At 40.8% G+C, this 14,208-nt stretch overlaps 1 protein-coding gene across 1 annotated transcript in view; it reads left to right on the top strand.

Moving 5' to 3' along the window:
• The first annotated feature begins 6,465 nt into the window (after nt 1-6,465).
• The window catches only part of mpped1 (metallophosphoesterase domain containing 1), a 76,593-nt gene continuing 68,850 nt past the window's right edge, over nt 6,466-14,208 (top strand). The window contains exons 1-2 of the mRNA XM_051391713.1: nt 6,466-6,752; nt 13,691-14,065. Coding sequence (XP_051247673.1) covers nt 13,887-14,065 — 179 coding nt within the window. The 5' untranslated portion in view covers nt 6,466-6,752; nt 13,691-13,886. The remainder of the gene's footprint in view (nt 6,753-13,690; nt 14,066-14,208) is intronic.

Below are 14,208 nucleotides of genomic sequence, written 5' to 3'. Positions count from 1 at the left end.
GTGGCTCCATGTGCCGCTGCACACAACTGGCCTGAAGTACGCTTCCAGAAAATTTTGTTGACACTGCTAATATTGCTGTTACCTTCAAGCGACACAATCTGTGCAGCAGATCTGGAAGCTACACCAGAAACACTCATCATCATCCACACATTCATATTCTCTTTATTTCTCTTACTTAGGAGCATATGGGAGCTGAGATAACCCGTTTGATACGCTCTGCTGTCGGGATATCTGCACTCTTCCTGTGCACGCTCACCTACTTAAGTAAAGTGAGTTTTGAGGAGTTGATGAGTCATCCTGTTTGCTCACCTTTTCCTGTTACAGTTGCAGTAGATGATGACTGCTGCTTCAGTGGAAGGTTTGTGAAGCAAATCAAGTACCTGAACTGTAACCACAGATCATACAGTCTATGTCTGTAACTCACTGACGGATTCACTCATAGGCTGCAGGTTCTCCACAAGGCAGAGCTGTTCAGTCATTGTCATTGTCATTGGTCCCAGTAGAAAGGCCAGACAGAGCAATTCGAGAACCCTTTAAGGTCCAGTGTGTAACATTGAGGAGGATCTATTGTCAGAAATGGAATATAATATTTATAGGTATGTTTTCATTAGTGGATAATAACCTAAATATAGGAATAGGAATCGTGTTGTTGTTACCTTAGATTGAGCTGTTTTTATCAACAGGTGCCACAGGTCGCCTTCCATGCAGTCTGCCAGGTTTCTACAGTAGCCCAGAATGGACAAACCAAACACTGGCTGTAGATAGGGCCTTTTGCATTTTTTGCCAGTTTTGCAGCCACCGTAGTTTCTCCTTACACACACAGCACGTTCTCATTCCCAGGTTGTAAAATACAGATGCGAGTGGTGTTCAGCTACTTGCAATCTGCAACTACGCGCTAGATGCCAAGAAATCCTAAACAATTAAGCTGGACCCTTTGTGTCTAAGTGACTAATGCGGACAATACTTTTTCAGATTGGTCCAGTATTGAGAAAGCCTGCTGCAGTTGGCCACAAAACAAAACTGGCTGTGCAAGTAATCCTTCGGCGACCTGCCTGTCTGCCTACCTACCTGCCTATCTCTGCGCACTCTGGGGGAGTGGCTGAGGAAGACCTGAAGGGAGGGGGGTATTTTTTTGGTTGGATACTTCAAAATCTAGCTGTCTGTTACTAGTTTGTCTAACGTTACTGACCCCGAGCATCAAAGTGATACACATACTAATAGAGAACTTCATTAGATATTAGGAGACAATTAATCAGTGATCGATTCATCTGCCGTTAAAAATTTGATTGTAGTGTCCTTTTACATTCTTCATAGATCTGATTTCTACAAAAATTTGGTGACTTCACTTTACCACAAAAGAGGTGACATATTTTCTCCCATTGTCTCCTTCCAGTCTTCCTGGTGGTTACACAATCTGCATACTTGGAAATATCCAGCATTGTTTTCCTGCTTTGGAAGATGCCATTTGCTCTTGTTTGTTCCTGTAATGTGTAAAAAAAAACAGCTCCCACAGAGCAATATCATCCATCATAGCATGACACCTACATTTGATTCGGTCTAAGTTTGTGTATGAGTGTTTGTTCCTTCGTGTGTTTTTGTATCACTGCCGCATTGCATGACACTCTCCTCCCTGTCATTCAGCTGACACCAGAGGAAGAGAGTCTGCTCGAGGAAATAAACATGTCACCTTACAAACTTCAGTGATGCATTCGTGTCCTCCTCTTTGTTGTGTCTTTTCTCAGGGCAGCAGTTCAGTTCAGTAGTGTGTGCTGTAGAGTTTGCATTAAGAAATTCACAAAAGGGGGCACCTGGTAGCTCACCTGGTAGAGCCCCGTGTACCAAGACTGACCCCTTTCTGCAGCAGGTTTGAGTCCGACCGCTTTGCTGCAGTCTTCAGCTGTCACTATTGATTAAAACAAAAAATAAAGACATCCACAAAAGAATTAAACAAGCTTGCATTTGAGTAATAATAATCTGTGTATTTAGTCACATGTAAATGGCCTATAACTCTGACTGTCCGATGATGGAGTTCACAGCCTGTTTAGAAGACTACTGTAACTCCTCAGCTGCTTTGCTGTTGGTCATTAATCATATTTGACAGGCGGAGCTGATATTTCCTACGTGATCTTTCCAGGACGTCCAATCAGCAGCCAGCATCTGAAGGCAAATGCGACTGTGCCAGATGCTGAGATTACTCTCCTCCCTTTGCTATCTTGTTGCCTTCCCTTCCATCAGTTGCTCTGCTGAAAGTTCATTGGATATGAAGTGATAAAGACAGAACATGGGCTGATTGGGTGACAGAATTGTGACAAAACCACTACTGCTTAGTCCAATTAATCTGTTGCATATACAGTAGGGCTGAGTCTGATTCCATCACACACCATTTTGCAATATAATAGCAAATAAAGCATGATTAAACAATGTATGATTATGTTCAGTCACCCACAGCACTTGTTTGACAGCTAATATAGTTTTAAAGTTACAAAATGAATAAAATGCAGAACAAAAAGTACAAGTACTGAATCAAATAATCTCCCAGCTGACATCAGGCCGTCTGACTCTGTTGAGTCCTTTAAATCCAAACTTAAAATGCATCTTTTCACTTCAACTTTCAATTAATTACTTATTCTTTGATTACTTTGAGCTGTTACAATTATTATTCTTGCAGGTTGGTCTCTTATCTTCTCCCTGTGTGAATGGTGTCCTTGAGTTTTACCTCCTGTGTGTATGTGCAGCGTGTCTTCTTTCCAGTTCCATGGTGAAGAGGAGGTTGTGTGGCTCTGATCCTACCTGTTTAGGCAGCACCTGCACTGTCTGCTGCAGTTGATATAGTAAGCAGTGTTTTCATTCTGCCATGAGGTGGCTGTCTGCGGCACACAATACAATAATGTATATGATACACAGTAAGTTATTAAACACTTCCTCCACTTACTCCCAGATCAATATTCTTCCAATACATTTACAATATTTCCAACCAAATTATTGTAACCATGGCAATTTTTATGAAATCTGTCTGTCCTGGAACATATACCCCTCTTCTGTTTCTCTTCCTGAGGTTTCTTCCAGTTTTTCCCCATTAAAGGTTTTTTATCCTCATATAAACCGAGATGTAAGCATATAGAGTACAAATTGTGAAACACTTTAAAGCTGCAGGAGGTAACTTTTGTTAAAATATTTTTTGTCATATTTACTGAAACTTTCACTATATCCTGACAGTAGCACATGAGACAGATAATCTGTGAAAAAATCAGGTTCCTCTGGCTCCTCCTAGTGCTCTTAATGGAATTTGCAAAAAAGACGGGCCTGAACAAAAATAACCAATCAGAACCAAGAAAGATAGTTGAATGTTGAGTCTTATTCCAAGGGCGTCAACTACAGATGCTTTGGGACCCTGGGAATGAGACTCTACAATCAAGTATCTTCAAGCTTCCAACCAAAAGCGTCTTTATATCTTTCTTGGCTCCGATTGGTTGTTATTGTCTAGGCCCGGTGGATTCTTGCCAGAGGACGATCCAGAGGAAGCAGATTTTTTCACAGAAAAATAATAATATTTACCTACTGCAGCTTTAAAGAACATAAGATAAGACAAGATGTACCTTTATTGATCCCCGATAGGAGAAATTCAAATTAGCAGCATAGGGGAATGTAGTCACAAATAAGAATATTAAAAAATATAAAATATAATATAATATAATATTGTGGATCCACACATGTGGATTTTGGGACTGTATAAATAAACTTGGCTTGTTGTGTGAAATGGTGCAATTCTTGTTCATATACAAATCTTAAATGTCTTTTTGTTCATCTGACTTGCACCAACCCTGCTGTATTTGGTGTCTGAAGAGTTCTGTGCATGATGGCCTCAGCATGAAAAACCTGTAAGTTGATCTGGCAACCAGGAGGCGTGTTAGGTGGGTTCCTTCTGAGAATGAACCAGTCTGTCAATCTGATGGTTAAAACTGATCAACGGAGGAACTGAACTGATATTATTTAAAGTTGGGCATGTTCAAGTGTTTGAGATAATGTTTATGACTAAAAAGAATGGAAGCATATGCCACAACTTTGTAATTTTTCCTCTTTATTATTCATTGAGAATCTGACCATAAATGGCCAGCAGATGGCAGACTCCGTCCAGCCTCGAAGTCTGCAAGCTTCCACTATAACTATAACTTTGAGCTTGGTGGTTATGGATGCATGTGTTTGAGCTCCAGATTGTGGTCTATTTGTTGAGCTCATTACTAGCCTAAATCCCAGTCCAATTACCTGCGGATAAACAGGAGCAGAGGTGGTGATACGCTGTAATGCTGTAATTTGACTGATTATCCCTTACACGGCCAGTGAATGATGGGGAGTGGATTCTTTTTTCCTTTCAGCACAAATGCAAAGATTTAACAGGCAGGAGCGTAAGGTTTAATTTAATAAAATACATTTTATTGATTTATTTGGTGTGAATATCAAAACAAAGCCCTGATATATGACTGGTGGACAGGATACATGGGTTGTCTAAGATGGATGGATGGAAAATATACAGGATATATATATATATATATATATATACCAATTGAACTACAAAAGAAAACCACTGCACAGAGCTCTCACACACTGACACACACTCCTAGTGGGTGGAATTATGTTTATATGAGTCTATACATTGTTTTTAGGAAAAGTTTATCTGCCTTTAACGTACTGGCACTTTGACTAAAGTAAAGGATCTGAATGCCTCTTCCACCACTGGTAGAGAGGTGTCAGTGTGGATCTCTGTCTTTCTTTATCTCCACACAAACACATACAAACAACAAATAGCAGCACAGTACAGATAATTGATCAGCAAACAGTAACCACAGAAAAAGATAGGGATTGACATCAGGCACAAGGAGAGGGGTGCTTTGGTACTGTAGATAGCAGGTGGGGCCCTTTATGTGTCTGTCTCCTGCCCATTGTCTCATAATCTATTAGTGGTTATGTTGGTCTTTTTTTCACAAATCATGAAAAAATTTCTGTCACTGGAATGAGATAAATCTACGTTCCCTCAGTCTCTTTCTATAACGTGTCTCTACCAGGGATTTTGAGAATTAGCTTCAGTATCATAGACGGAGAGAGAGGAGGCAGATTTATGCACTAACATCAAAGAAAATTAATGAAAAGCACTGTATTTGTATCAGCTATTTGCTTGTCTTCAGAAAATTACAGTTTAAGGGCTGAATGATGGACTAAATGACATGTTAAGATGTGGATCCCTGCAGGGATTTCATAGGAACAATGTGAGACTAGAGCTCAAACTATTAGTCCTATAATGGATTAGCTGATCCACAGCAGGCAGCAGCAATGCTTGTAATCAATCAAACAATAATTTAAGTTATTTTTCAGAACACTTATTATGAAATTATACCTGGTCCCTGCTCCAGCTGTATGATTATTTGTTGTTTTTCTTTGTCCTCTATGATCGTGAACTGAATACATTCAGACTGCTTGCTGTCTGAATGTGTCAACTCTGGCTTTAGGAGGTGGTGATGATAATTTATCAGCATTTTCTGACAGTTTAAACCAAATGACAAAATAATTGAAGCCGGGATTACATAATCTTCAGATTAATTGATAATAAAAATAATTTCAGCCTTTCTAAAGAGCTAACCCAGCATTTACAGAACACACCTACTATCAGCCAGGTATGTTCACAAAGGAGTTTTTTATATACAGTATTTACACATGTACACATCCTGACAGTCCCAATCAGGACAATAGTTAACATGGAGGTCACCCAGGACTGTGGATTTAAACACATATGGAGGAGTTTACATGGTGGATTTATGCAGTGAATGTCCATCTACTCAAGTGCTGTACTTCAAGAGGTACTTTTACCTGAATATGTCCATTTTATACAGTTTATACGTATATGATCGGTTTATGAAGTGTGATGCAACATCATAGATTGAACAAGATTGTATATAGATATTCTTGACAACCAATAATGCATCATTCATAATAACCCAAACACTGACAGGACTCATGAGTACTTTTACTATTGATATAGTGCTTTTTTTTTGGGTTCTGTTTATACTACTTCTATGTAAGAAAACGTTTGAATGTGTGAGTGAAAAAGTCCTGCAAAATGTAAAATGGAAGTTTTTTTTAGATTATTACTTAAAGGTCCAGTGTGAAGAATTTAAGATATGAATACTAATCCCATCAATAAATACACAGAATACACAAAAGAAAATATATTTTTTATTTGATTTTATTTATGATGAATGCTTTGAAACAGCCATTAAATCATCATGCTAGAAGATAATAAAACACATGTGATCAGAATGAATAAATATGTGAATAACAGACCTTGTTTTAGGGGTGGTGGGGTGGCAGTGTGGGGCATAATGGACTCATGACCCCAGTGTGTATTAAATCCTGGACTCGGCCCTGGTGGCCCCAGGGGGAGCCTTAAGTACGCCGGGGTTTCTGTGGCTGAGAATGAGCTCTGTGGAGCCGCTCTCCCTCCCTCCCTCCCTCCCTTCCTCACTGTAGCCTACCGCTCACCGGGAAATACGGTGGGCAGGACTGATCCGGGAGAGAGAGAGCGAGAGAGAGAGAGAGAGAGAGAGAGAAGGAGGGAGGAAACAGATCTCTCCACCACGCTCCGCCGGTGCACCACGGGGTGCGCATTCAAACTGACCAGCGCGTCTCTCTCACAGCGCAGACACCGTCCTCTCTGCACATCCACCAGCGAGCAGCCTCACCGCAGCTGACCACAGGAACAGGTAGGTTACCTCCTCTTCATCTTCCTGGTGCATTTATGCAGAGGTGTCTTCTTTATACATGCAAGACCGGGAGCAGAGTTGTGCACAGAGCCCCGCACAGCGCTGCGTATTCCCGGCTTTAATCTCCGATCTGGACGCGCGGTCTGAACGCGCTGTTTTTCCACATGTGAGTGAGTGGTCTGGATTTTCATAAAGGCATGCATTCGCCTCCCCAGATATAACCCTTTCCAGCATTGGCTCGTCGGAACGCTTTTACGTGAGATCAGATTTCAGTAGCACCACATCCAAAGGGCAAAGTCTCCGAGTACGGTGCGGGCTGCTGGAGAGACAACCGGTGCAGCCTGTGGGACCAAACGGCTGAAAAAGTTTGATTAGAGTTTGGAATCTCCTGAGCGGAGGGAAACTTCTGCTAAATGTGCAGGAAGCTGATAATTCACAGGAGCACTTTAATAATTCAGCTGAAAGGATTCCATCTCTGATTTTAATTAAGCGTTGCAGAATTCTGCCAGCAAACTAATTAATTGAAACAAACTGTGTGTGAGTGAATAAAAGGTGAATTAAGACTGATTAATTGGGTTGTTAGTTATAAATGGAACATTACAGAGAGAGAAAAAAAAACATGCTCTTATTATTTTTTGCCATCATTTTTTTCCATCTTGGTTGAATCTTATATCTCTACCTGCGTGCCATTGTCCTCTCAGTTTCTGATTCACATTATTTCACAGAGCTGCGGCTCCAAATCAGCCCGGCACACACTTAAGATCTCCAGGCTGTGTGCATGCAGCAGACACTGTAATGCAGCGCCACACTCAGATGCACTTTAATTTTCTGTGTGTCCATATGTGGCAGAAAACGAGCGAACAAGCAGAGAAGATTGCCACCAACAGTCCAATGTGACGAGCGGAGAGCGCATCCATCACACGGCCTCTCTTCTGTTCGTGCGTTTATCAGCCGCTCCACAGCCTCCACCGCACACCGCACTGCTCTCTCTCTCTCTGCTCTCTCTCTGCTCTCTCTCCGACTGTCCTGGTCCACACTGCTGCCAGCAGCTTTGTTCCTCTTCTCTCCTATCCTCAGTGGATGGATTACTGAACGGGCTGAGGGCCCATAGGATGCAGGGGGCCCCTAAGATGGAGCCTCTGTGAGACTTGACTATCAGTAACATCTCTGGAAGGAGTCAGTCATGTCAACAGCAGACTCTGAAAATGTCCATCAGATGTAGTGACCAACAGTTCCGTTTTTGTGGCAGTGTGCAGTTTCAGAGACTATCTGCCTGTTAAAGGGTTTGCTGATTAAAAATTAAGGCATGTTAGATAACCTTTCTGTGATTACCGAGCCTAAATTAAAACACATTTCTGACATGGAAAAATAATTATTCTGATTCTGACTCATTTCATGCTTAACTTTGTACTTTATCTGAGTTTTTGGCTGCATTAACGTAGCGCTTTCATCCAAACCATGGGTGAAAATCTTTATGTTGGCTTCTTTGTGCACACTTTAGTATTTAATCACGTCTATTTCAATCAAAGTGTAATCAATTAATTGATTTAGCTGATTACCATACAGCATAAATCCTGATTTTGACTTCACTCTTGATTTAAAAAAAGCTGCCATTCTTGGATGTGTGCATAAAGTATCACCAATCTAAAGAGAAGAAAACTGACATTTCTCCTCATCTGTAGCACCATCAGGCCCTTAAAAATGTTGCCAGTTCTATAAACTAAAGGCCACATTTTTACTCTGCTGAGGATTTCACACAAAACTGTGAGACAATGACTTTGGGCCCGGGGATGCAGTGTGTCTCGTATGCCTGAAGAAAATCTGTGAGCGAAAGCATGTGAATGTATTAAAGAGACAACGCAGACTTGAGTGTGTGGAAGCTCTCCGTCTTTTTTGATCTTTTACAAAAATAAATCCTTTAAGTTCTACTTGCTCTTTTAAGAGCGAGATGCATGTTGAGGAATACTGATATTTACAACAGCACCCTTTAAAATACAGCAGAATGTTAGGGTGATAAAAAGCACAATGTACAATTATTGTAGTAAAGCATTTAGATGATCAGTTAAAATTGTAAATATCTCGGTCTTTTTGTATCTTCTCATGAAGATTCTGACTTTAATCACAGTTACATTTGTAACAGTTTTATTCCCTCCGACCACGACGTGTGGATGTCTTAAAGGTTCAGACGCAGCTACAAAACATAAGTGCAGAGATCACAAACTGTGAGTCAACTCTGGGTCTTCTTCAGAATCAGAATCAGAATCAGAAATACTTTAATGTTCTTGCATACTTACTAATACTTTCCAGGGGGAAATTATTTTCTTTAAATTAATTAATTATTCTTGACTGATGATTCCAATCACTGAGTTGGGGCAACAAGTCTGCTGTCATTGCCTCTTCCTGACTGCATCACACTGCCTCCTCAATAAGGTGGGCCATATGTTAAGATCTTCCGTAAGCCCAACAACCGGCGGTTGCGCATATATTTGCACAGGTGTGTGTGGCGCTCACAGGGGGGCACCCACTCCCCACACTAGCGATGAGCAGGCTGGTTTAATATTCTGGCTCTACACGCTGTTTTTTCCCGCTGCCTCTCTCTGCTGTCGCTGGCCTCTTTGTGCTACTGGGATAGCTCACTGAACACGCGGCTCTCACTCATTTTTCTGTGGTAGACCATTAAATTCATGCATATACTCGTCCAATTGCCCAGACCTACTCTTATACCTCTCTCCAAGAATTTTGTGCCTTGTTTGAAATAACTGTTAAAATGTCTTGTTGAACAGTCAATCAAACCCCTACAAATACACAGAGATGCAGAACAACCACAAAGATACGCAAAATGACCAGAAAGAGATGCAAAAAGAGTATAAAGAGACACGAAACGACTACACAGAGACACAAAACAACTACAAAGACGTGCAAATGACCACAAAGAGATGCAAAACAACTGAGAGAGACATAGAGTCTAGTTGTCTTGCTCCTATGAAGATGGGGTGGGGGTGCCCAGGGTCCCGCTGTTTCATGGTCCATCCATAGTCCTCCCCCAAAGGCAGTGTGTTGTTGCACTCGGCTTCAAGTTCATTTCCTCCTGTCTTGTGTGCATATTGGGCTGTGAGTGCTGTCAATATGCACACAGCAGTACTGTGGCTGAACACACCACTCTGTGTGTTAAATGGAAAAAGGATTAAAAACACATTTAACTAAGATTATTTTTGTATTGGTGCTAAAACTCTGCCAATATCAGAAATTGATATCCCAAAGATATGACAGATCAGGGCAATTGTGAGACAATGGGAGGAACCATATCTTTTATAGGGGGGACATTCTTCATATGTCACCCAGACAAGAGAGCTTCCATTTCGGATTTGGTTCCAAATAGCTGAGGCTAATGAATGTCTTATTGAACCAGGTTACATTGTCAACTTACATTAGCAGCCTGCTCATTTTGTGTGTCATTTCCACCGGATCAAATGACAAAAAATATTTTTGGCAGGTTATATCAGTAATACCATAAGTGTGAGTGTGAGTGTGAATACAGATTTCAATGGAATCTCTGAGATTAAGTTATTTTAAACTTTTGTTAGACATGTTGAAAGGTGACTCTAAATGGATCTGATAAAAGATCTGAAAGGTTCCAGATTTGCCAATAAACCCCAACTGTAGTCATTTATGACTATGTTGGTACAGATGCTCAAGAGTGAATTATCTGACAGATAAAAGGAACAGAACTTTTTACGCTAGACAGAGTCAGAGTGAATGAAATTAGGGTTGAGAGTGTACAGAGGCTGAATCAGAATCAGAAATACTTTATTGGTCCCCGGGAAATAGTCTTATCTTAACAAAGAGAAATTATACGAAAAATAGAAAATATTAAAAAAAAATATGTGCATTATACTACAATATATAGAGAAAAATAGACATGTAAAAATAAGTTTGTGAAGTGAAGGCTCAGTTGTCCTGTGTAGCCTACATGATCTAAAAAACTGAATTTGGGCCCAGTGTGCTCTAATCTCGCAGCATCTGCTAATACATCTCTCTATCTCACACTGGCAGTGTCACTGTCACATTCATGACAACAGAAACACATTTAAATATGCACGCACGGGCCTGCATACACATCCACCTGTGTGCACACAGAACACACACACATGTAAATTTATGCACTCCTGAAACACATCCACCGAGCATGCTGGGATTTGCCCGTGACAAACAACCGTGGTGTGAAGTGTGAAGTGTGTATCTGTCACGTCAGTGGGCTGTCAGCGTGTGAGGTTGCGGTGAATGAGGAATCGAGATGGCGTGCCGACATCACACGGCGGTCCAGGCGGACTTTGCCAAAGCCGCCTGTCCCCAAATTATCACCTTCGTCTCCCAGCATCCCCCGTCATCTCAGCACCTCTCAGCGGCTCCGCTCCCTCCCAGCAGTCACCAGAGCCTCCGAAAATGAACCGCACAGCTGAATCCAGTCTTAATGGGCTACACACACACATGCAGGCCTCACACACTGGGGACAGCGACTGAAAGGATTTTATCAATTCAGTTAATAATTTTATATCTCCTGGGCAAAAAATCAAATGAAAAGAACATATAGGACATACAAGAGACATAAAATGTTTAAAAGAGTAAATAATAAATCATTGGAGCTCTAGAGCTACAGTTTGCAGCCTGATTATCATTCTGCATAACATCTGTTTTTCATTTAGCTCTCTATTCAAGGTGAAAACATTGTGCTTGTGTGGCTCCGTTAAAAGTAAATATGAGATTTAACCTGAGCCAATAGATGCACTTGTACTACAGTAGCTGGAGGGGATGCAGCACGCCCCTGTAAGCCCTAAAAAAACAACAGCCATTCTGTTGGAATGCATCACAAACAAATGTTTAGGCAACCCTTTCTAAAATCAAAGTTTTGCATGCCTTTGCCTTTTTAAACCCGGTTCTCTTCAGGCTTGTCTGTTATTCTCAGGTTAGTGCAGGGGAGGCCCCTAATGAACTTATAAATATGACAGATCTTCTTTTTATGATAGTTATCTTAATAATGATGATGATGACTTGATGTATTGATAATTAAGGTTTCTAATTTTTATCTTCTAATGTCTGTATTGATAATATATATAACACAAGTGTTACCAAAGATACTAAATAAGGTCCTGTTCCATTCAGGTCAAACTGAGTCAGGGTGCTGTTATTGTGCATGTTGGTTCACTGGTAGGCTCTGCTACACTAACTGGAACCTGTGTTTACCCTAATATTTCATGTCAAAATGGCTGCTGTGAAAAAGGTTTACTGGATGACCATGCTAGCTTTAATTTAGGGATGCACTGATGCACCAGATCTGTATTATGATGGTACTGACCTTATTGAGTGGACTGGGTATTGGCCCTACATGGCCGATAAATACAGTTTATTTGTCACTGTCTCTATAAACATCGGTGATAAACCTTTATCCAGCCGCATGGGGTAGCCGACTGAATTTAGAACATGTTGCCTTATTTATCAGTATTTGCGAGCTGTTATTATTCTGTCACTTTATCTGCATCCTCACTGCAGGACTCCTGTTTTGTTTTGTGTTCTGCTTTGTTCATTTGTTACAGTGAATTAAAGTCACCACATAAACAGTAACTCAGAGTTTCCACTGCAGTTATGTTACCTGTCACACAGCAGACTGTTCCCAGTCAGTTCCATGGAGCGAGGTATACAGATTTTACACAGAAGAAAGAAAAGATCACTGATATCGGATGCTGCTCCGTATTGGCCAATGTGTTTAGGTTGCGATATCAGAATTGGGTACTGTTTGGTTAAATTAATTTAACCTGATGAAGGTCAACGGACTGAAATATGGTTAAAGAAGTGAGCACAACTGTCAAAGAGACGTTACGGTGGGAGCTTTTCGAGCTTAAACATTTTACTGCTGAAACAATTAGTCGATAAATAGGTTAGTCGGTTTAACTGACATTTAGTTTTTAAATTGATTAATTGTTACTTGTATTTAATCAAGCAAAAATGCCCAATATCCTCTGGTTGTACCTGCCCAAATGTGAGGATTTGCTACTTTTCTCTGTTTTATTTTATTGTTATATTTTTTATCATGTCAGACATTTTTCCCAGTTTTTGCGAACTTTTTAAACTGATTTATTAATTAAATCAAAACAAGAAATACAATTTTGTTTAGTATTAGTAAAGATGATTCAATTCTCCCCAATACTCTGCAGCATCTCAATAGACCTTTTTCACAGCAGCCATTTTGACATGAGATAGTAGGGTAAACACAGGTGTTACCAGTCATACAAAAGTTCCATTCAGATCAGACAGAGTCGCTGCTAAGGCTCTGCTACACTAAATGATAGGGAATCTTAATTATTATCATTGGTAACACCTGTGTTTAACCTACTATTTCATGTCACAAAGGCTGCTGTGAAAAGGGTCTATTGTGAGGATTTGCTGCTTTTCTTTCTCTTCTGTGGTGGGAAATTAAATATTTAATATTTTCGCTATTTCCTGACTTCTGATTAATTACTCAGTTCGGCGAAATGCACTCACATTTGAACATCCTTCTCCTGTCTGCCATGGCCGAACACCCTTTGAAAAATCCATGTCAAATCACCGTGAAAATGCAAGAACACTGAAAAAGAAACTGATGGTGTCAGTCCCAAACGATTCTTAAGAATGTTTACTCTCTTTTTTTTTTTAAAGTGGCAGGAAATTGTGAAAAATGACCCTTTAGAAGTTGCCAGAACAAAAGGTGACATCTTCAAATTGCTTGTTTTTCCCACAGTCCAAATCCCCCAAAATCCAATTTAAAAACCAAAATAAAAAGCATCACATCTTCCTGTTTAAGAAGCTGAATCAATTATTTCTGTTGTCAATTCTTTGTCAGTCAAATGATTGTATCATCACCTCTCTGAGATCCCATCTTTACCACGCACTGTTCTTCCTCTCAGGTGCAGAGGAGCTGCAGAGAAGAAGAACAAGAAGAGGAGGAGGGAGGAGGTGAGGTTCTCTCCTCAGCTCACTGTGACTGTGAGCTCAGTGAGGGTTTGAGTCTGTCAGGACCATCCACCCACTAACAGCAAGCAGCTAAACTCCCAGACCTGACACCTCGCTCTCCTCCACCCGCTCTACTTCTGCCACAGTGTCATGGCCTTCACCCTGTCAGAAATAATGGCGGCAAGGCGGCAACAGTCGCAGGCTCAGTCACACGCCCAGCGGGGCAGCAGGACAGCAGTGGAGGTAGACGAGTACAGCACCAACCCCACTCAGGCCTTCACCTTCTACAACATCAACCAGGGACGCTTCCAGCCACCACACGTCCACATGTGAGTAGATACATGACAATTTTAATTTGAACAATTTTACAAAAAGTCTTTGAAAAGGCTTTTAATGTGAAATAAAACTTAGTAAGGGAACCTTAGATCTGAGAAAGATGGAATACCTAACTGATCCAGGGATTCTGCTCTGT

This window comes from Dicentrarchus labrax, unplaced genomic scaffold (genome assembly GCF_905237075.1).
Source record: "Dicentrarchus labrax unplaced genomic scaffold, dlabrax2021, whole genome shotgun sequence".
Classification (NCBI taxonomy): Eukaryota; Metazoa; Chordata; class Actinopteri; family Moronidae; genus Dicentrarchus; species Dicentrarchus labrax.
This window is presented reverse-complemented; position numbering and strand designations above follow the sequence as displayed.